The sequence below is a fragment of the Gobius niger genome (genome assembly GCF_951799975.1).
Source record: "Gobius niger genome assembly, chromosome: 13".
Classification (NCBI taxonomy): Eukaryota; Metazoa; Chordata; class Actinopteri; order Gobiiformes; family Gobiidae; genus Gobius; species Gobius niger.
Window position 1 is genome coordinate 15,759,909 of NC_136864.1, and position 24,755 is coordinate 15,784,663.

The 24,755-nt window shown below is 40.9% G+C and overlaps 2 protein-coding genes across 3 annotated transcripts in view; both read right to left on the bottom strand.

Annotated features, from left to right (window-relative positions):
* The window catches only part of carmil3 (capping protein regulator and myosin 1 linker 3), a 63,952-nt gene extending 54,785 nt beyond the window's left edge, over positions 1 to 9,167 (bottom strand). For both annotated transcript variants that reach the window (XM_079568831.1, XM_079568832.1), the window contains exons 1-2: positions 8,924 to 9,167; positions 6,430 to 6,524 (exon numbers count right to left, since the gene is read on the bottom strand). In XM_079568831.1, the coding sequence (XP_079424957.1) occupies positions 6,430 to 6,524; positions 8,924 to 8,987 (159 nt within the window). In that variant the 5' untranslated portion in view covers positions 8,988 to 9,167. The remainder of the gene's footprint in view (positions 1 to 6,429; positions 6,525 to 8,923) is intronic.
* The window catches only part of cdh24b (cadherin 24, type 2b), a 206,492-nt gene that overhangs the window by 14,336 nt on the left and 167,401 nt on the right, over positions 1 to 24,755 (bottom strand). The gene's annotated exons all lie outside the window — the stretch shown is intronic.

The window sequence follows — 24,755 nt, forward strand, 5'->3', positions numbered from 1 at the left end:
ATGTCAATGTTTTATACAAGAAGAAGCAGAACATTCAATATATCTAAAAGAACTGCAATAAATGAAGGCAATTTTCACCCACAAATTCAAACTAGGCATTTGGGCAATAATAAGAAACAAAATCACAAAGAGAGGACCTACTTACAGTGCATTAGTAAAAAAAAATGTTCCCTGTATTTGTGTTTTATCTCTAGTGTACTATTTGTATGCACCAGGAACAGAAGAAACAATAAACAAAGCCCTAATAATAACATTAAAAGTGAAAATATGGCTGTGTAGCATCCACAGGACAGTAATTGCAAGCAGATATATAGTACAAAAAATAGCAACAAAGACTTCTGCCCCAGATAAAAGCTAATTGGGGCTCTAACTTTTTCTCCTGCAACATTCTGGCCAACGATCAATGAAAAGACCTACAACAAAGTGCACATAACTGGTATGATCCAAGGACACCATTTTCTGACATCTTCCAAAGTGTGTAGTGTATGTAGCGGTCAACCACAGAACAGGTGATGGGATGGGGGCGGTAAGGGGGCTGGGGGGGTTTCAGGAGGTGCCCTTGGATCCTCCGGTGGCACAGTGTCAAAAGCAGAGGAGTTCAAAGCCCCGTGCAGACCTCGGGCACACATGGGGAGTTCTGCGCAGCAGCTTGAAAACAAATAATGCATTTCTATGAGTGCGTGTGGTATCAGGGTGGAGGGCAACGGCTTATATTAATCATAAGCTGTCAGGCGGCGAGGCGAGGATACTTCAAACAAAAATTAGGACAGCGCACCACACAATGCTGCAAATTTATCACAGCTACAATATTCACTCATGTAACATCAATAAAGAAAGTAACTAAAGGGAACCCAGCAATGTCACTATTCCAGAGATTTACAGAACTGCAGCTGCCTGTCTTGATAACTTAATTCTAATGTTTAGCCTGGTTTTACACAAGGTTTAGTTAAAGTTTTAAGTTTTGACGTTACAGGGTCAAAAACAGTGTTGAAAGTTAGCGACATCATGGAAAAGCTGTTTTTGTGTTGGCAATTATCCAATCATAAAGAACAATGGTTGACAGATCCTATGGTTAAATCTACTTTTTCTACACTTCTGGAATTCTCTCCTTTCTTTTATCCTTTCTTTTGCCCCCTAGTGGCTGCAGTGAGCATTCTGGATATTCCTTTAAAAAATCATAACTCCGCACAGGAATGGACATACTCAGGAATCTGTGCTCTACAAGTCAGGGGCCTGATTAAATCATCTCTCGGGCCGGATGTGGCCCACGGGTGTGCGTTTTCAAATCTTCTGAGTGCTAAACATGACAAATTAAAAATAAATAAAGTAGAGGGTAGCACAACAGCGTTTACTACATGCAGTAGCCAAAGAAACAGCTATGTGAGTATCTATGAAACATTGATGTGTATATATATGTATAATTGTTATTATTATTATTATTATTATTATTATTATTATTTCATTACATTGAATAAAGTTGTAACTAACACCTTGTTTGTTCAGTTGTATACACACCTTGAAGTCCCATCACGTTTGTATAAGTCAACCCAGTTTTACAAAGTCTAAAAATATACTTACCACTAAGACTAAGACTAAACATTGCGAACTTGATCACATTCCAATAGAATCAATAACGTAAAATTAATATGAATCTGTCCACTCTAATATCCTTTACGTTTACGTTTACCTAGTTTTGCTTTGAGAAAGAATCCAAATAGTCCATCTCTGGCTCAAGCATAACGTGAGAGAGGCTGAAGCTCACATGCCCCAAGGACCTGCTTTAAAAGTGGCCCAAAAATGGATGGTACAAAAAGAAAGAGAGAGTGCACACATCGGAGCCAAAAAGATGCAGCCAAATGAGGGGAACAAACGCCAAACTTAAAAACATATCTTGTTATAAAATTCTGTAATAAAAGCCAAAGCCACCAAATGAAAAAGATTGCAGAATGAAATTCTAAAGAGGCAAAGAAGAGGGCGAGCGACATACAGGGGATAATAGGAAGAGAGGGAGAGGTCTCAGGGTCATGAAAGACATGTGACAGCGAGAAGAGGCTGCAAAGTGGCAGTGAGCGCGCAAATGGGATGGGAGCTAGAAATGCGTAAATAAATGATCAAAACAAATGTGGGAGAATGTGTGATGAGGGAGAAAATGACAAGCAAAAAGGAAAGGAAAGAGGTGGGCACCGTAAGATCCAAAGAAAGAGCGGAAATGAATAGAGAAAGACAAGCCACGAGGCATCAGGGCGTATTGGCAGAGTTGAAAGGCACCACATTCACCGGTGTATCTCGTGGGGCAAGGAGAAGGTCAGTTGCCACACTTTACACAGTCTGCTATGGGCAAACCAAGATAATCAAAGAAAGAGCCCTCCTAATTAAAGCCTCTACACTCACTCCAAAGGAGAAACCCAATCAAATGACTGCATGGTGAAAGAAGCAGAGAGAGAGAGAGAGAGAGAGACATGAGAGGAAACCATGGCAGATGCAGCGGCAGTGCTCACCATTACACAAGAGAGTGATGAACAGTGTGGGTGTATGATACTGTAAGACGCTGCCTCCAGTCGTCTGCAAGAGCTTTGTACTTCACTTTTACTGTCCAAAGCACAGCTGTCATCTGAGCTACTCTAAATTCATTTACTTAATGCTTAATTTTATAATTTGATATAATGTCTATGTAAGGACAAATGGTGACACTGAAACACAGAGACAAAGGCAGGTCAGAATTTCACCCAGAGCTCCCTCTGCAGGCAGCAGTGGTAATGGTAAAACAACCATTCAGTTTCTACAAACAATGTGGATGAACACACTTTGAGTGGAGAACTGCTCAGAACTAATGTGATGTTAGATAATGGGATTTATACATGCAGTTTGAGCCCATTAGCAGAGGAAACAACCAAAGTAAGCAGAATTACTCAAAACTGTGTGAATGAAGAGAAATACAACAAAAGGTGATTTTGCATGTCTCTTTAAAATCAACTAGTTAATGCAAGATTCCCAATAATATATTTTTCTATTTTCTTTAAACTAAAGTATGATGAAAAACACATTGATTTCCAACATTATATCAAGAAGTAAAGAATAAAATGGACCCTAAAGGACATTTAAGAGTGAGAAGAGCCATCAACAGAACCCTGTTCATGGTCACCATAAACCTAGTGTATGATAGAAATGTTGTAAGATAATACTGTATATTCAAAGCCAATGTATGTAGTTAGAATTTTCTCCTTTTCTAGCATAGCCTCAGAAAGTGAAGGTTTTTTTTTTGTTAACCAAGCAAACTCATGAGTCCACAAACTATATAATTTTGGCCTTTATGTAGAAAATTTGATATTTAAAAAAATACATTCTAAAAATAAGACTGTTATGGCGAGATAAAACAATACACAACATCCCTCCCGAGAGTTTCTGCTGGTCACAGGATTTAGAGGTAGAGCTGAGGCGACCAGCTACTTGGCCATATATCATAAAGATGTTAATTATAGATAATCCATATTCATACTTGCACACTTGCACAGAGCCTGCCCAGATTCAAAACCAGTGCCCACTTATAACGACAAATCCCACACGCTTCATGAATCCCGAGAGCCGCACCATCACACGACCGGGGAAAATCAAGTGTCCAAGCACACTCAGCACTGTCAGTCACTGGCAGACTCCAACTCTAATAGACCCATTATTAGCTATAGGAGTGAGGCAAGTGCAAAGTCAACAGAGGGGAAAACGCAGCCACTGATCAGGTTAAGTAAGTGGCGCAAGACAAGAGCCAAACAGCAACTGGGGCATCACAACAGCTCTCCTCCCCCACCCATACTTCTCCTTGTTGTGTCTTTCCTCTAGTGGGGTGCCCTCCCTCCCCAAGTGCACCCTACCCTCCCACTCTCGCTCCCCTCCGCCTTTGAAGATGGCTTTGTTTTCCGAGTTGCGTCTAATCTTCTAATGGGGTGATCTAATAGTGACTGCTCGGGCCGGCTTCAACCATTTGTGCTGTGAGATACTGCAGCTTCCCAACATGTCAAACTGTACTATGTATTGCCTTTTACATGCCTACTACATATGAAAGTGTGTTGATTGTATCCACGCTGCCCCCGGTGGTGTTGGGATGTCATGCCGAGTCCTCTGTGTCTGTCTGAGTGGAGAAGGGGGATTGTGCCCTGTGCCTGAGTCGCAGCGTGATGGCTGGTACAGTCATACACACAGACAGCTGGATACCAGCATCTCCAGAGGAAAAACAACGGGTGAGATAAAGCAGAGGTGGAAAGAGTACATAAAGAAAGATGTAACTCAAACAGAAAAGTGCAGTTAAAGGACTGTCTTGTAGCTCAGTTGTTTGAAAATGGTCCAAAAATGTGTAAATGTAAAAAGAAAACAACTGTTAAGACAAAAGAAAATCATGCAATTCAGGTATTGTTTAAGATTTTCAAATTCATCTTTAATCACAATCATAATTCTTGTTTGAAAAATTGTGATTGGATATTGTTTTCCCAAATTAATAAGCCATAATAGCACAGTTACTTTGATGTGCAGCCATGACTACAGAAAAGCTAGAAAAGGGTTACTACAGTATGGCTAAAATAGTCCCCAAATAGGCCACACTCATTCCCAACTTTCTTAACATCTGTGTAACACCCGTGTAACTCACAGGGATGAGTTTTTCAAGCACTACTGTCAATATGCTGATGTAAACAACTAGCCTGCGAGTTCATGATTGATAAAAATGTTTTATAATTAGATAGACACTGCACATATTTTTTCTGTCTGAAACAATTTACAATTTAAAATCTGATGTGGAGCCTTCTATTTTAAGTGTGTTTCCTATGGGCTTTTACACTATAAATAATTTTGCACCTATAAAAAAGTTTTTGGAAAATTATTCATGTATCCTACAAAAGAAAGGACACTGAAAACCCAGATATGTAGGAGCTCATATGGTAGAGCGGGGCGTCTTTCTTATAACCAGAAGGTTGGCAGCTCGAATCCAGGCTCCCTAGGTAAGACACTTCAACCAACTTGTCTATGTTTGTATGTGGGGAGAGAAGAGAGTGGTTGATGGGCCTCGGAGGGGCCGATGGCGCGGATTGGCAACCTACCCCAGTTTACCACTGAGTATGTAGTGAATGAATATGTGAAGTGCAGAAAAGCGCTATAACTATATAGGACATAATCATTATTATCACGTTCGAGTCCAAGCACATCTGCTTTCACAAGCTACTAAGAAAATGCTCTCATCTCCTCTATATCAAACTTCAAACAAATATAAAGTGAAAGACTTTTTTGAGCATGAAGACCTTGACGGCACACATTTCCTTGCAATTATTTGGTACAGTGAACGCCTGTTTAGATAGTAAATGTAAAAATCGAAAATGCAGCCTAATTGAATAGTGATAAAAAGTAGAGCTCAGTACTCGAGACAACAAGGAGGTGAGGATGGAGAGAATAACTAAGATAGATAGATAAAGGAGGAGAAACAAAGGGATCCAAAGACAAGGGGAAGGCAAAAATCCGTAATACATAAGTTATTAAATATGCAGAATAAAATAAACAATACAACTATAACTGGACATTGGGGCAATCTTGAACTTTCCTGTAACTCCCACCGCAAATCAAAAAGCCAATCTTTTGTGAACATCTTTTCGTCATGTCTACATCTCACTAAAAATCTCTGTGCACTCTTGTCAATGGGAGGAGATGGCAGGATGGAGAATAGAGATAGAGAGACAAATGACTGATTAATAGCTCCGATTCGCTTATCTAGTACTTCTCGGATACTTCAGAGGAGGAAATGAGCTGGCTGTCGCATTTGGAAACCGATTGACTGGTAATAGAGCTGACTAATTGACAATTTCTCCCTAACAGCAGCGTCCCCGTGCGCACGTAAGCTCCTTGAACACATCACAAGGCTGCCCACTCACCCTCTGGTGCCCCACTAAAGGCAGGTCCCTTCAAAGGGAATAGATGCAATAATAAAAATATAAAAATGCCTTTGCTCTTGCATCTTTGCGGGCTCTCCAGCACACACCAACGCAGTCGAAAGTCTTGCCGTTGGCATTAGGGCCATCCTGCCACTTCTAATAAAGTCTCCGATGGACGCAGTAGGCCATGGCACAGTGTCCACTTCACTCTGATCTGGACTGCATCTGTCTTAAGCCAGATTTTCAGCCACGTCTGTCCAAGAGATCTGAGGCTTCCAATGGCGCCTTCAATTAGAACTGTAATTTCCCACCCACTCAAACATAAACCTGGAGGTGACTGTGTAACAAGGACTGAGAATTTAGCCTGGTCTTGTGCATGTTGAAGCCTACATCATATATATAACCACTCATAAATTATAAAATATTGATCAAATGTGACTTAACTGATCTAGATTTCAGAATGTGGTAAAAAAAAAAAAAAAAAAAAACGATATGTAAATGTGCAGTCCATCGTGCATCTCACCAGGATCCTGTCCTCCGACTTGCCGCTCCTTGTGTCCTGTTTGATGGCTCGCACAAATTTAATGGGCTGCTTGTCCAGCACCTTCCTGATGCTCTCTGGGAAGAGTACAAAAAAAAAATCAAGATAAAGCAGAAAAGCTAATTATATAATGAAAACACATAACTGAATGAAAGCCCTGCCCTGAGATGCACTTAGACGCCCCGTAAAAAGCTTTTACAGGGGAGGAATCCATAAATTTTAACATTGGCCACGTTTGGCCAAGCAAAGGCATAACAAAGTGGAAGGAGACCATATGAAGAATACAGTGTACAGCAAAAGGGTGTTCAGTTGGAACGTCTTTCCTTTTCGGGTCACCACAGCAAATCATCTGCCTTCTTGTGTGCAGTGATTTGCATTTTGATTTGGCAAAGCATTTACATCATAAGCCCTTCCTGCTGCAACTCTCACACTCGTCCAGACTTGGTGCTGGAGCAAAATACATGCTGCAAGTAAATACAGCAGATACATTTGTTTTCAAGTTTGTTAGCATTTGTTAACAAACATAAAACACCAAATCAAGTAGAGTCAAAAGCCAGATTGCTTGGTCCAGAGAATGGATACATAGTATGCTATATCAACTATATGCAAAGTGAAGTAAAATAAAAATTACCGGAGCGGGGTGCATGATGTACTTTGCTGTAATTTGCATTCAAAACCTTGAGATAGTTCACCAGCAGTACACTTGCACTGGTTTTGCAGAAACAATTAACTTCTACGTTTTATAGGTTTCCTCATTCAATTATTAAAGAACAATAACAGAAGTGAACAGTCAGACGACCAACAAGCCCAAACAAAAAGGACAAGTGTGCACACTCAACGCACACTCAATCTGGACAACCTCCAGCAGAAAAGGACTCATATCTGGTGCTATTTTTAGACTGAGAAAGAGGCGGAGATGCAGCTCCTCTCATTTCAATGGGACCAGCCACAGGATCCGGCACCGGCAATCTTTGGGGGCCCCACTTGAACTAATGAACCAGCGAAGCGAGCAGGGGGTCTTAACCAATTAAAGAGCACAAGCGCATTCCAACCTTCGAATACAATGTCAACATTCACCAGTCGAGCAAAACATTATGGTCACAGGCAGGTAAACGGAGAATCTCCTCCCTCATGGGACCTCTTAGCATGATTTCTCTTCACACTTGTGTTAAGGAGTCAGAAAATTGGCAAGAAATGTTTCCAGCGAGTTACACAAAGGGTAAATTGAGATAGCTGGCTAGATAACCCCGGGTCTTGTATCGTGTGGGGCTGTCTGGAGTGGACAAGGAGGGAACAGTGGTGAATCAGGGACAGCAGACTTACATGAGGAGAAGATACACATTATAGTTCAGCTCACCACAGCTTGTTTGCATATGGGCCCGTACATTAAGCAGATGTCTCTTCACACGTACAATATTATTGGCCACCTGATCGGATATATTGAAAGCAGCCATAACATGTTCAAGCTGTTTTTGTCTAAGAGGGCACTTGTACTGAATATGCACTCTTGGAATCCAGCAGATGGAGACGCGTGGTGCATCATGCTGTGTCACATACGCCCCATTGTGCCTTGTCACCACAAAATTCTTGCACAATGCTTTTTTTCACACGATATGGACCTAAACGAAGGCCCTCCTTCTCACAAGCATGGTCTCGCAAGGAGGGAGAGGAGATTACACACCTCTAGAAAGGATCTTAGCAAACAGAAAGCTATTGACGTTAATCTGGGTAAGAACTTGACCTTGGCATCTGCTCTCAAAGGGGTTACCAGTGGCACAAGAGGTCAGGCGCGGCCGTAAATTGCTTATTTCCAGACCCATTTGATCTCAAATCCCACATTGCCTTTTTTTGACAGTTTGATGGATCTTCTCACTTCATTCTTCCCAAAATACCCCCCCCCACCCCCCCCCACCCCCCTGGTGTTGGAGTGGCAGGTGTGTTAATGGCATAATGCTTTTTGGCTGTTATCGCAGAGCCAGACAGACGGCGACCTGGCCAGGATGAGCTGCTGTAAACAGGGATTTAACTGCTTCGAGATCATTAGTAGCCACATGCACTTCTGCGGCACCAACTTGGTTTTCCGTGACTGTATCCAATGGTGCAAAAACGAAACCCACGCATCTCCTCCGCAATCGCACAAAGAAAATCTGGTAATGAATGGGCTACACTGCAAAGCCACACGTGCACTTCAAATAACTCTGACAGCTTACAGGAGCGCAGCTTATGATGAATGTGCAGATCAAATCCAAAGTCAACACACTGCGATATCAATGGGGATTTACAATCAGCGCTTTGTAGCCTACATCCATTTTGTTTCAGCCTAAAGGAAGACTTTATTTTATTTACAGAATTAGACATTTAAACACTCAGACGAGAAGAAACAACAACGCGCAACTCCATCTGCTTAACGGGTCTGCATGGAGCGTTAACTCGCGGGCTTCACGCACACTTCCGCCAAACTCGAGCTGAAGTTTACCTGTGATCTCCCGGCTGACGCTGGAGAACCCCGCTGCTGTCGCTGTAGTATCCTTTGAGGCCATGGTGCGCTGAGCTTCAACACCCTCGCCTCTCGGTCCAATACTTGATCTGCTTTTCCTTTAGTGTCCTCCCCGCTTTTCTTTTCCTTTTTTTGCGGGTGCCTCCTCTCTCTGCGCGCCCGCAGGTGCAGCAACAGCCGCTACGTAAAGTGATGAGAAGCGACGCACACCACCCCAGGACACTCTGAGGCAGCGCACATCGAGAGAAGAGAGAGAGGAGGGAGAGAAGCAGTGATACAGAGGAGGAGGGGGCGGTGAAGGGTTATCGCTGGGCTCTGCATTAATATTTAATAAAGATTAGTATGCAATCTGCATTCTTTGAAATTTAATATGCACAATGGCGTCTCAAAATATGTATGGCATATGTTTGCATGGATAAAACAGAATTCTAGGTTAATGTTTTACTTCAGACGAAAATAGCTGCTACATAACAAGTATAGCTAATGACTTTACCAAAGTTCTTTTTCAGAATTTTCCCGAAAATCTCAAATAGAGGGGCACCACTGTTTTGTTCTGGCTGTTCACACTTGGATACGTATGAACTTTATTTGTCTTGGCCACTTGTCTTTCTGGTTAGAATCCATCTTATGAGAGTCAACCATAATATGTTCTATCAATTGTCACACAAAACAAATCTGAATGGCAAATAACAGTGCTCTTTCAGACAGCTGGTGCTGTAAATCTGAATTTACACTATAGTAAATATTTAATGTCTATGCAAATCCGACAAATCTTTTTATCTCTGGACATCGACATTAGCCTGGGTGTGTGCATGTGTGTGTGTTATATGTCTCAACCAAACTTTAGCCATTTGAAATCCATAGAGCACTATTAGATATAACAAATCGGACCATGGAGAAGAATGGTGAGTCTGTGTGCACCTGAACACGGGCTGGAGGTGCAGATGTCCCTGGTGTCTCTGGTGTCACTGTGGCCCCCGGGGGAGTCCCAAGGCCATAGAACAAGAGTGCTGTGTCTACTCACCATCTTTATGTATTTCTGTGCATGTGAGAGAAACCTTTGTTCCACTGTCTCCCTGATACTTCTGTGATTAAAGAAAAGCCCAGTGGGGAGCAATAGGAGCTTAGGCGGAGGCGGTGGCAGAGATTGGCATGCAAAAGACCAAGACAGCTTATAGACAGCGTATGTGTAAGTTCTCAAACTTTTCACCATAATTGATTTGATGATGTACACGTTTCTGCCAAGTGTGGGAAAATGTTTTACAGATTGCTGATCCGTGCCTTACAATGATTGAATAATGGCATTGTTATGTTGCTGTTGTAGTTAGTTGCTCTTTGTCTTGTGTTTTCATGTGAAACTGCATCAATTGTTATGTAATGTTGTATGTTGTATGTATGACAATGAATTGTTGTTCAATAGTGCACACAGACAACCTATAAGAGCTACCTGTCTGGTGTAAAACCCACTGTTGCATCCAGCTTTTTACGGGTTAAAACTTAGCAGTGCTGTTCAAAGATGCACTAAAAGATTGCCACATTATTTATTCATCAATGCAGCTTATCAAAGGATAAGAAGGATTCTGTATAGGGCCTCAATCACTTGTCAGGATTATTTTACACGAGGACGCTTGAGAAAAACAATGCATTTCAATGCAAATCTTGCTTATGTTTGATGCGGACGGCTTATGCACGAGGAGGGAAGAAAAGCCTTATTTATGATATTGTTTTGATGCCAGTGAGAGGCTTGGCGCACAGAAACTACGTGTGACAAAACAACATCTGTGGAGTGAAAATCCACGTTTTTCTCTCACTTTGAACATTCAGTATCTCAGCATGACTGGAAAGAGAGAGACACTGGCACCTGAACCTCTCCACATCATCTCCCCCCTGTTAGTTAGAAAGCGTTAACACCTACTGCGTCATGTTGCTCTCCATAACGTCAGTAATGCAACTCCAGACGATGCTTCAAAGAGTGCTTTTGATCTTCACAGTTCCTCAGGCGGGTTTCTCTCTCCCTCCCCAGTGTTCAACTGTAACACTGTGATATACTGCCCTCTTGTGGTCCAACGTAGTCAAAGCAATCCAGGGCAAAGAAAAGAAATAAAAAATACTGGTGTCACTGAAGACTAAGGAAAATTGTTCAACAAATAACGTGACGGCTATGTTTAGCTTACTGCTGTTTTGGAACACCATTATTTTTGCACAAATGCAACAAAATGGCTATAACTGTTACCACTACTACACTAACTACTACTTATACAAAACCTCAATCAATCAATCAATCAATCAATCAATCAATCAATCAATCAATCAATCAATCAATCAATCAATCAATCAATCAATCAATCAATCAATCAATCAATCAATCAATCAATCAACTATGAAGCGCTTTTCATACACAGGTCCATCACAAAGTGCACAGTGGTCACATGCACTCTCACACCCACACCTACAGGCTGTGTACAGATTCCCATCTCTAAATTACTGTGGCCCACGCTGCAATATGCCAAGCTTCTCAAACTGTATAACTGAATTTAAAAAGCATATTACAGTTTTGACTTTTGGTCAAAAACAAGCGGCACCATCTTTCCTAATGGACTTAAATATAAAATAAAGTGATTGTAGTGATCTGGAAACAGATACTTGAGGCCACGCTGCTGTCAGGTCCTGCTAATACAACCCTTTTTTTTTTTTTATCTGATTCCATTCTTTTTGTAGTCCTTTAGGTTTAAATCAACAAAAAATAACTTAAAGTTTAGTGATCTTTCACATTGTTAATACTATTTATTTAAGGTCACTGTTTTTCTCCACAGTTAGTTCGTACTCCATCTCTCCACAGTAGTATTACGCCAATGTTGTCTTTGAGAACCAGAGTTCTGATGGCATGGAGGTTGTGAACGTTTTTGGGGAATGTATTTATTTATTTATTTTAGAGGCAAATTTCAACCCATGCAGCCTGGCATCAGACAAATCTAAATGCTAATGCGTGGTCTGAGGGAGGGATCACTGCTGAGTGCACAGAAAAAGCAGAAAGACGGGTCTAAAAGGATATATGCTGCTGCTGCTGTTGTTTTGTTCTAAAGCAATCACTATGCAAAACTCACTGTGACCTTGGAATATTCAAATCTTACCTGTATGCACATTTGTAATGCAAATTATATTTTTAAATAAAGTCAGCATGTCATTGTATGTCCGGATATATGCTGTGACCCTTAATCTTTGTTTGGCTTTGGAGATAAAATAGTGAATCATTTAATTTCACTAATATTTCATTACTGCAAGATTTACTACTGCAATTTACGTGCTTCCTGCAATCCCGACTTATATTCAGATGGTGACGGATACACTTTCTTTAGTTGACCTCAGGTCAGTCAGACTCAACACTCACAATGGTGTGTATGTGAGCTAACTGCAGAAAGCCCAGACTGACTCACAGGGTTTCAGCAAGTCGCTCCATCTTCTGCTAACGTGGTGGGGTGTTTGTTATGCCAGATATGTTATAGCTTCCTATGCCTTTGTGTTTTTATTATAAAGCAAATAAAACAGTGTTTTACACATGATCCAAATGAAAGTCACCGGTTTGAGTTACAGCATCCACTATCATTCATTGTTTTTCCTTTTGCTTGGATTATTTTACATAATTTCATTACTCATTCACCAAGCCAACAGCTCTGAACATAATCACAGAATAATCACATGCATTTTGCCATCAGTTTGGTTCTGTCATGTGTTTTTTATTATTTGACCATGAGTCAGGTCATGATGACTGCATTTGGCTCATGGAGAGGTCAATACTGTGATGAATAAAATATTCCAATCTCCGTTTGAAGGGGACCATACAGAGGACCAGGGTATCAGAGAAATACTACTAAATCAACCACTCCCTAATTCAAAAGCTTCAGGCCTTAGTATTCATGACATTTATAAATAACATAAAAAGTGCTCGCAGGATTTATTACTGTGGGTTTCCCAGAGAAACAGACTTCTGTCCAAGCTTCTTGGAGATATTAATGAGTTGTACAAAAGTCAGAAGACAGAATGAGGAATAATCTTTGACCACTTAAAGACCTTTATAAAATGTGCAGAAATTGGTTACCAAAGAAAAGGTTTGCCTGCCATAATCATTTGGCCCTATAACCTCATCTAAATTTCTTCATTTATTATTGGAATGTATTTCTTCATTCATCTATTGCTGAATCCTAAAGTAACAAATATTGAAAGCGATCCCAAAAATGTAGTAAAAACTATTGTACACCCTGCCAATCACGAGAAGTAATGCTGACTTTCGAAACGCTTTGTGTGGCAGAACCATATCATTACTGTATTTCATTTCTGAGCTGAAAATTTAAGAATCATAAATAGTTTCACGCCGTTCTCCACAAAAGTGATCAGCGTGCAGCTTAGTCGTCCAAACCCCATTCAGTCACTCATGAATGTTTTTACCACCATATGCTCCGTGTCTGTGGGGGAGGCTGCCGTCTGTCACAGCGTGCCTCCAGAGGAAACACAAAAAAGAAGTTTAAAATTTCGGCATTACCCTGTAGGAGAGTGGGTTTTGTTCAGTTGTTTAACAAAGGATGCACACACTAATTTACTTTGATTCCCTAGATCCTGAAATGTACTTGGAAAGTAAAATCAACCATCACACCAATCAAAACTTAAATTGCTGTGTGAAAGCCCCAACAAATTGTTATTCCTTTTTTTCTTTCCTCCACACCGCTCAATGTGTCTCGAGGCACAACAAAACATCAACTGTAGCTCTCCAGGACATAATTTGTTTTGTTTTTTTGCAGATATGATTTTGATGCTTTTAATCATTTATTTTCTTTTTTATGGACCATTGCAAATCAAACTGTGGTTCAGCATTGGGAAGAGTGCTTATCCATGGACTCAAAGGTTGCCAGTTCCTTGAAAAGCTTGTAATGCACACGATCAATCCAAGCTGACATTATTATTGCTATAGTTTTGCATTTACTTAGTTTGCAACCATGGGCTATGAACACTGACTCACGCTTTGGGCAATACAGAGAGATTGATATTGTCCCGGAATCAAACCCTTGTTGAAAGAAAGAAAGAAAGAAAGAAAGAAAGAAAGAAAGAAAGAAAGAAAGAAAAAGAAAGAAAGAAAGAAAGAAAGAAAGAAAGAAAGAAAGAAAGAAAGAAAAAAAGAAAAAAAGAAAGAAAGAAAGAAAGAAAGAAAGAAAGAAAGAAAGAAAGAAACCCATTCCGTCACAATACATGATTTATGATTTACTACAGGACTAAATGGCAGCAAAATGTTCTTTTTCAACAAATCGTAAAAGAGCAAGTCGAGTCAGAGGTAAAATGCATCCAAAGTCGGCTGTGAACCTTTTCTCATCGTTATTTTAAACTTTGATTCTTCACGACTGCAAGGATTGATATAAAGACAGAATACAACAGAGCAGAACAGAGACATAATGAAAATTTAATATGAACTATGTCCGGCTCCGATAAAGCTGCACTGCCTGTTATTGAATCTTTTCAGTCTTTGTGACAACTAACAATATTATGAGATCAGCTCCATAAATCTTTTATATGACATTTATACAATTGATAAAACACTGCAATTCTAAGCTTTTCAAAGATGCTGTTCAGATCATGTCTGCATAGTTAGTGATGCGAATTGTTCCATATTCATGAGGAGTGGAATGTGAGGGTTGAGTTGTCCAGCAGCTCTGAGGCTTGGGAGGTCAATAGAAACAATCTGTGCATAAACATAAACCGATTTACATTCATCTAATTCAAGCTTCAGCAGCCAACGTGCCTAACATGGTAACTTATTGATACATATATTTAAAAATAACAATGTCCGTTCTCAGTGTTTCTCAGCTGGCATTCCATCTGCACTTCATATCAGTGATTGTACACAGGCTACTCACTGTACATTGAAGGCGTCAATAGAAATCAGTGATGACAGTAAAAAAAAAATCATGAACTGAAAGAGGATGGGTGAGTGCATCCATGAGTCCAAATAATAATAATAATCCAGCAGGTGCTCTTCGAGGATCAGAGGTGTGGTAAACGAGCATGAAGAACAAACACGATCCGAGGCACTGTAGCTGTTAAATTAAAATCCTTTACTATGGACAGGACATGGTCAATGCATTTCGACCTGCGTGGTCTTGGTCTGGGCATTAAATGAGCAACGTGAACAGGTGACACAGTGGGAGGAAAAAATGAGTATACTTTTTGGAATTTCTTACATTTCTGCCTAAATTGCTCATAAAATGTGGTATGATCTGTATACAAATCACAATAATGAGTATACAGTGTCTGCTTAAACTGACCACCCAAACTTTTCCCTCTTATCATATTTTTATTGGCCATAACATGTAAACATTCACAGGACAGTGTGGATTAAGTGAGTACACCATCTGGCTAAGGAACCCCCAAGAGCTACAAATTTATGTAGAATATGTACAATTTATGCAGACATTTGGAGTCAGTTGTGAGCCAACCTGAAGTCCAATACCTGAGGTGTGGCTTAAAGCTGCTCTTTACGCTTATAAACACACGCTAGTTAAGAATTGTCTCTTATTGAGAAGCATTGTCTGATGTGCACCATGCCTCACTCAGAAGAGTTGTCTGAAGACCTATGATCAAGAATTGTTGATTTGTATAAAGTGTAAAAGGTTACAGAACCATCTTTAAAAGTCTTGATGGTCATAAATCCATGGTTAGAGAAATTCCCTATAAATGGAGACAGTTTGCCACTGGTGCTTCACTTCCAATGAGTTGCCGCCCTGTAAAGATGACTCCAAGGGCACAGCACAGAATACATCTCTGTTGACACATCTACAATATGTAAAACATTGAACAAGAATGGGGCTCATGGGAGACCACCAATGAGGAAGCCATTGCTGTCTAAAAAAACTTTGCTGTACGTTTGAAGTTTTATGTGTGTTTCATGTGTGAAGTGCTTTGGGTGTGACTTGTGTCATATGAAAAGCGCTTTACAAATAAGATTCCCTTGCCTTGCCTTGCCTTGCCTTGCCTTGCCTTGCCTTGCCTTGCCTTGCCTTGCCTTGCCTTGCCTTGCCTTCCCTTGCCTTCCCTTCCCTTGCCTTCCCTTGCCTTCCCTTCCCTTCAAGTTTGCAAAAGAGCACTTGGATGCTATTCTGTGGACTGATGAACCCAAAGTTGAATAGTTTGGGAGGAACACACAACATCATGTGTGGAGGGAAAATGGAACAGCACACTAAGATCAAAGCCTTATCCCCACTGGGAAGTATGACGCAGGGAGCATCATGGTGAGGGGCTGCTGTGCTGCCTCAGGGCCTGAACAACGTGCAGTCATCAATGGAAAAATGAATTCACAAGTTTATCAAGATTTTTGCAGAAAAGCTTGGCCATCTGTCCAAGAGCTGAAGCTCAAAAGAGGATGGGTGCAATAACCTAAAGCACAAAAGCTCAAAAGCAAATCCACTTCAAAATGGTTTCAGAAGACTAAAATACGAATTATGGAATGGCCAAGTCAAAGTCCGGTCCTAAACCCAATTGAGATGTTGTGGTATGACCTCAAGAAAGATAATAACCAGACATTCCACGAATCCTGCTGAACTGCACCAGTTTTGTAAAGAGGAAAGGTCCAAGATTCATCCTGATCGTTGTGCACGTAATCTGCAACCACAGGAAACATGGATGAAGTTATCTCTGTATATCCACTGTACATCTTATGCAGAAGGAAGTCAAAAAAATAATGTCACTTTTGTTAGAGCAGTGAAGGAGGAAGTTATATACTTAGAAACTTTTCGACAAAAGTGATAGAGGTTTTTAGTTTAATCAACCTGATCAAATATTAACTCTAACTGCAAATATGTAACTTTTGGAGAACAGCATAAACTGAGAGTTCCCTTTTGTGTGTACAGTGCATAAGCATTCATCCAACAACAGGAGGGGGAAAAGTGTTCAGAACTTAAGCACTGAGCAACCAGTTCTTATTGGTGGGCCTAAGGTGATGAAATGTCTTTGCTGTTGTTCAGTAGTCTGCCAAAATGTCAGCTTTTATTTCTATGAACACATTTCACGCCCTTTCTTAACAGATTTTCTTGAGGTATATTGTTTTGTGCCTTCTTTGATAATAGCAGTAACACATTTATTTGATTATTCCAGGACATAAAGTTTGCTGACAGCTCCGATTGTCCGTCCATGAAAGTGAGTCCTAGAACTGCCTGTGTGTGAGCTGGGCTTCAGATAGTTGAATAAAAGCCGTGCTGTGTGCAGACAGAGCTCTATAGAAATATGAAGTGCTGTCCTGAGACTGGCTCCTGTATTGTCTTTATGGTTTTAATCTCATAGTCTTTTCACTCTGAACCCTCTCTGTAGAGTTCTCTTTGATCCAAGAAGCATCAGATGAACTGAGAGTTGAGCGAGATATAAAAAGTGCAATTATTATGTCTCATCAGTGTAGAGTTATAGCTTAGAGACTCCAGACTCCCCAGACTTAAACCAAGGCCAGAGTGCACCATATAGCAATTGACTGAACTTTTAGAGTCTGTCCAATCTCAGAATGTATAGAATGTAGAATGTAAATGAGATTGTATGTGCAGGACTGTCTACACATTGTAAATAGTAAAATACATAATATTAATAAAATGATCTCATGTGAAGGCCCCTAAATGTGTTTAAAATGTGAATCTGGATTTAATTTATTTTTTATTTTTATTAATTACTATTATTGATGTTTCTGCTTCAATAAATCTATCAAAGCTCATTTATATAGCACCAAGGAACACCAAGGTACAACAAAAAGATACAACAGTTTAAAAACACATAATAACTACAGCCCAGACTGTGAGTCCTCCTGTCCTTATGCAACTGTCTCAAAATCATACAACATTGCTGCTCTCACCTTGATCCACATACTTAAGTTGCAAAAAAAACAACGCTGCATCTCATGCCTAAGGATGCCTCCTGTGGATGGATCCCACCATGCACTGCTTGATGCTATTTGGTGGAAAATATAGAAAAGGATTGCTTGAAATGATGGCTGAGGCCAGGGGGCACGAGGAAGCGGCAAAGAGAGGAGGGAACAGATTGATGGACATAGGGGTGAGACAGATGAGGCGCTCAGTGGAACGTTAATGTTGAGCAGCGGAAAAAGAACTGGCAATAACCGACAATGAAAAAAGTAAGCATCTGCCATGTTTTCTGAATAGTATCAGGTCACCTAACGTATGACCAGATTACCGTGGAAATAAGCGGACCAATAATCTGGATGTCATCAGGGCTTTCTGTTGCTACTGAAGAAAAAGACATATTGAATTGAAGAGCTCTGATATTTCATGAGTCTGTTGGACTGTCAGACACTTAGGGGATTGGTCTGTCTAACAAACTGTACACCACCACACAGAGGAAAACAATAAATATACATTCCACTGCTTTGGAGAGCATGATTCTTCAAAGCTATAACATGAAGAAACAGTAGAGTTCTTATGGAGAGATTTGATATGACCAGCAGGTGGCAGCAGGTACAAAGTAATGCCTCAGCAGCTCGACGTCTCTCGTGAACGGGACACTGAAGATTATGTAAAGACCCCAAAGAGAAGCACCATCCTTGCCCTTTTATATTAACGTGGTCCTCTTCAATGAATACACTGGTACTCAGCTTGACAGTGAGTGACTTGTCCCTCAACAAGGAATGAAGAGACATATACTGTGTTAAGTTTTTTGTATTGTTACTTACTAACCACTCATCCTTGTAGCAGTCATAGGCTTTCAGAGTGTGTGCACTCAGAAGAACAGGTCATATTTATTCACTCAGGCCATTGTGCTTCATGTCCCCACGGTGCGTTGGTATTTAGTGAGTGGGCAGTTCACCAAACGCAGTCTTTTCCACTGCTTTTAGCTCTGATTTATACACAGTAATATTCCACAGCTGACACAGTTCTTTCACCAAAGGCACAACCTCCAACTGACTATGCTGCTTTGTTGAACAATTAGCCAATCTGACACTAAGGGCTGATGACCGTACTTACAGTTGCACCCTCACTGCTGCAGCTCTGTTTGTGTGTCTGTAATTGGCTATCATGTGTGCCTTTTTCCCTTTCCCTATAATGATCAGTTGCGGAAATAGAGTCTGTCACCTCCACACATGCCCAACACAACACACACATACACACGCACACTTTTCTCCCGGGTCTTGATATGATCGTCGGGCTCAGAGCAGCCGTGCAGCCCGGCTCCACTCCTTTGGGGGGGGAAAGCCACGCAAGATAAACAAGCCAACGTCTGGACACTATCATGCCGCTCCACAGCAAACAAAAACCGTGTCTGGACAGCTAATCTAATCATGTATTCAGCAGGGACATAGGTGCAGATTTCCCCCCCTGCTATACCTGTCATACAATGAAGTTCTTCTGGGCTAGTTCTGCTCTCTAATTCCCCCAAGGCAAAAGTCTCCGTTCATCAGCAGCGCGTGGCTCGGACACTGTCAGAGTTTTGTGGATGGGTTCTGATAGGAGAGCCTATTAGGGAGTGAGAGAGCACATCATTCACTCAAGGAATTATGGAGTAGAAGTCTGGAAGTAACTTGTTTCACTGAGATGGCAATTGTGTCAAAAGTTGGATTTTCTTCTGCGTCTCCAGCACATCATGAAAAACCCATGCAGTCATTTAGTTATCTAATCCCATTGACTTCACAGCAGATGCCCTTCCTGACAAGCCCTGGGACTGTAGTCGACAAATGTGCCTATTTTCTGTTTATTTCCAGTGCAAATGATCTATTTACTAGCATATGGTGTAGATTAATTTAGGACATAGGTTTTATGCCCTTCAAACCAACCTCGTCTGTTCATTTTGGATTGGAGCTGGCCCTGCGGCTTAATAACGACTGGAAAATAGTGTCTAATTGTTTTATTTCACAGTGAGTGCATGTTAGTGACATCTAAACGCAGTGGAGTGTGAAAATTTGTTTTGCATGCTCAGTGTCTTACTGCTGGTATTAGGCAAATGCCGCACGCTTATGGAAGCATGATAAAGGATTATGGCGCCTCTAGTAATAGTGTGCCACTAAAAAGACAAGATGCTATTAAAGTCTAGCGCATTAATGAAGCTATCTGTTTTAATCGGGGATGCATTTTTAGCCGACATAAATGGGCTAATCACACATAAAGGATTATTTATAATTTACTAAATGTATCAAGAAATTATTAGTTATTGGCTTTCCTTCCTCTACTCTTCTGAAACTCAAACTTAAGTGTGTGGGCATTATTTGCTGAACAGAAAATTATTACATCTACGATTTCATATTTATTATTGCAAAACACTAGAACATGTGCCTTAGTAGAGGTGCATGCACTTATCCCAGTGATTGGTTCATTTGTTCTTATTTTTCTTTTCTTCCTTCACTTCACAACGTCTTTAATCTGCATCTGTTTTGTATTAACACCTCGATGCATCGTATACATTTCCGAACACCGTCTTTGTGTGCCATCTCCAAAGCAGAGGGCCGCTTTAATTACCCTCTATTCCCCAGCCTCACAAGTGTAAATACCTTTTGTGTAATTCAGCCCGAAGTTCCCATTCACTCATTAGCCCTAATCCTCCCAAACGTCACCTCTGCGAATCCGCCGCCTCCTGCAGGTCTTCCCCCGTTACACTATGGATTCCCTGTCGCTGGGGCTGTGGGGAGATCGAACTCTAATTAAGATTGTTAATGAAGATTTAATTTTCCACTTCAAATGAGCCACTGAACTCTGAGAGCTTCTTGAGGGAGACGCAAGAGTTAGGGAGAGTGGATGGGCCTTGGTGAAACTTCAGCGATAGTTCAAAGTCTCTCTAAGTAAGTACTCTCAAGAATCCAGAATAATTTAAGAATCCAGGACCAGTGACAAAAGCATGTGCTGTGTAGTAGTACTAATAGACTTGACAATATGTACTTGGAATATGTACTTCAACTTTTGTCACAGACTGCGATTTGGAGATTACTTATTTCATGAAATGACCAATATTGTGTAAATTGTAACATTGTCATGGCATCAAATGTGTATTTAAACAGCTAGGATCAAGTTTCAAAATGACCTTCACCTATGTATATCGAAAACATTTTCAAAAAGTGGTCATCTGGACTGGGTTAAGACAAATAAGACGCCTCTTATCCAAGAAGCTTTGTGTTCCCAATGGTTTGGAAACTGGAGTTTATACTCTCATGTGGGGAGGAGCTTGGACCTGTCTCCAATCTACACAGCCTTCTCCGACCTACACAACAACCACAGAAGAGATACACCCCAAGTCAGAGCAATTGGCCTTAACAAACCATAGGAGGGGAAACCTAAAAGCTGTCTTTAATTCCACATTGTTTTACTGGATACTTTTGTGCGTCGTTGCCGTGTTTTTGGGGATCGGTGGATTTTTTTGCTACAGAGAGTTCATAATGGTCCTGAAGAAAACGGCTTTTTAAAAGTTAACAGCTAGCTTATCAGCTAAACCCATTTGAGACCTACAAATGTCTTCTTCTGAGTCACTGAAGAGGCACCAAGAGCCCCCCACACCTGCAGCACAGTGGAGGCATCACGAGAGTAGCTACAGGAAACCAAAAAGGGACAAATGAGGACGTGCTCAAGTTCCTTGATCTGCCTGCTAAGTTCCTCCCAGAAGATGGTTAAAGACTGTTGTGTAGCAGAGGAAGCTGCACAGAAGGAAGAGGAAGGAGGAGGTGGAGCTAACCAGTGCAGGGCACCACGCTCTGAAACAGGGACAAACACAGGAGGCGTTGCACCGTTTCAGAGGAGCACTGAAGGCAGACAACCAGGTTTCCACCTGCTACGGTTTCCTATACCTCCAAAAAACATGCTGGTCAGGTTGACCCACAGTGGCGGGGTGGCTCAGTCGCAGTAGCTCAGGACGAACACCTGAAAGTATTTCCGTTGTACACTTGTACAATGACAAATAAAGCACTTACTTACTTACTTAAAACAACCCAGAGATGACAACATTCTGATCACTTAAGCGACAATGGAAAGTCCATGGACAACTTAACAAATGTAGAACAAACTAGCACTTGGATGGAAGCTATAATGTGTGAATGAGGCAGGTTTAAAACACTGCATTCTGAGGTCTACATTAAAAACAAGACAAAAACATTGCCGTTTGAACAGGCTGCATTTTCCCTTGTCCTATTATTGCATACTCTATGCCTTTTTATCTGTTGCAAAGCCGCATGAGGTTATTTGGCTTATAACTTTTTAAAATATACATTTAAATAGTTTATGCGCACACTGAGCACATCAAAATGCCTCTTCAGTTGCTTGTGCTGACTTGACCCCAGCCAAACATTGTGAAAGAGGACTTAAATTTCACAGTTTTTAGTCAGTCAGCCACAGGTAGAAGGATGTTGCAAATCTATATGGCTGACTATACAGCCTTCTCCTCCTTCTTTAACTTCCTCTTGCTTTATACTGCACTTTTAAACCAATATGTAGTTGAAATGCAAAGTTACTCAGAATGTACAAACCCCAAACACTGGCGCTCCAGCTCTCATGCTGTGCGCTTTAGCCAGAGGGATGCCGAGTGTCAGGAAGGTTCAAACAGAATGGGGAATATCAATGCCTGAATTTTACACATGCTCCCGAACGCGCACACACCAGGGCACGCTGCACGTCCTGTGATGCAACGCTGTAGCTCCCTCCACTCCTCTGTCACTCCCAGGTGGACGTCTAACTCTTTATCTAAAGCTCCACCATTATACTATGATCAATTATGCATGCTGTAATTATTGACAGTGCGATGACAGTGCGGATCACCTCAAGTGCTGCATTGCGGTGTTGATGCTTAGGGCAGCCTCATAAGAAATCATGCTAATGTTATGTTGATAGCAATGTTTGGTTGCTGATATTGGATGTGGGTTTAAGGCGAGGCACACTGCAAGAACTTGAGCTGATCCAGAAAAGGTCCTAAAGCCTGAAAACTTAAATAATGTAATGTCCAAATTACACATTTAAATGTATTGCATGTTGATTTTCAAGCAAAATTCTACAAATATGTGTGATGAATTACAAATTTTTCTGAAAGCTTATGGAAGGATTTGGTGATACATTATTCAACCAGTTAAGCTTGTAAATCAGATGCCCAGCTAAACACAGCCTGTGGTAAGAGTAGCCGATGAGTGGACCAAGCAGCAGCATGCCCTGCGTCAAAGGGGGAATTGAACTGTTACCTTGTCTCAGATTAGTGAGATGCATTTTCACTGTTCAAAATGCCTAAACCTTGTTCAACAAGGATCACAAACGGAACAATATCTGAAACTGTTACGGTAGGTTATGGTTATGCTGCTTTAGGGGACATGGCATAAGTTGCTAAATTGGTAGAGTGGATTGTCTTATAACCAGAATGTTGGCGGATTGAATTCCAGCTCTCGCCAGTGTATGCTGTCCTTGTTTCTTTGGGACAAGACACTTAGAAAGTGTTATCAACCATTTTGAGTCTCTTCCTCTAAAACCTAAAAATCAGGTTTGAAATCTTGGTGCAATCTTGCGTTAGTTTAGTTTAGTTTATTTATTTATTTGAGCAGGGACAGTGTACATACATTAACCTCAAAGGGAGAGATGCATTGTACCAGGTTATAGCACTTGTGCTAATTTCCACATGTAGTCCCTGGGCAGACTGATGTCAACAAAGTCATAAAAATACTAGTACAGAATAATACATTTCCCCAAAAACAGCATTAAAATCAACACACATTTCATTCATTCAAAGCATTAGATTGCACACTCTTGCATACACACCAATTACAGGACATTATGGGAACAAGTTTGTTTTAAAATAAGCCATTTTTTAGCCTGGTGTGAAAAAGTGTTAAAATTTACACATGTGGTCAGCTCTGTTGGCAACATATTCCACTGTTTGATGGTCACACTGGAGAAAGCGGAGCTGCAGAGTGCGGATTTACACTGGGGCATCCTACACTCGCCCCGAACAGTCGACCGAGTGGCTCGAGATGTCTCTAGCAGATTAGACTACTCTAACAGCCCACTGGCCTCTATAAACGAGCTTCAGAACACTGAAATCCTAACTAGAACCAGATAACACAATCATACAGTATTAGTCCTGTGCTCAGGTCTCTGCACTGGTTTCCTGTCAAGTCAAATCTGGCATGTTAGAGGCATATGTGCCATCTCACACTCTGAGAACGTCAGGGAAATGTCTTCTGCTGGTCCCAGAGTCAGGACTAAACACGGTGAGATTGTGTTTCAGTTTCACGCTGCTAAAATCTGGAACAGACTTAAAGAGACTAGATGCAAGTTGGTCATTCTATGCTCACTACTGCCACCTCAGGTCTTACGCGTAACTGCAGTCTCTATATTAAGCTCGTGCACTACTTCTACTCACTACTACTAGAGCACTACTGACCCGAACTAACAACTTTTTGAGCGACAGTGCAGGATTTTAGAGGCAGTTGTGGTGAATAGGTCTTGGCTCATACACATAAGGGCATAGCTGGAAAATGTAGGGGGATGAAAATACTTAGTTTTAACATTAACATTAAACTCTGTAAAGTCCCTTCTTGCCTTGAATTATTATTGAACCAAATGGTTGTGGATATTATTGTATGGGGTGGTGAAAGAGTCATATTAAAATTTTATAATATTTAGGTCCTTTGTTACGACTGAATTTAAGGCCCACATGCCACAGCCTTCTAAAAATCGGGACCTGATGAAACTGTGATAGAATAGCCCTGATACAAGGTTGAAGCGTTAATGAAAACAGATATCTCATTGACCCGATTCATTTGCAATGACCTGCCTCTAGAAATTCAAACATATCACAGTTGGCTGGCCTTCTGACTAATAAT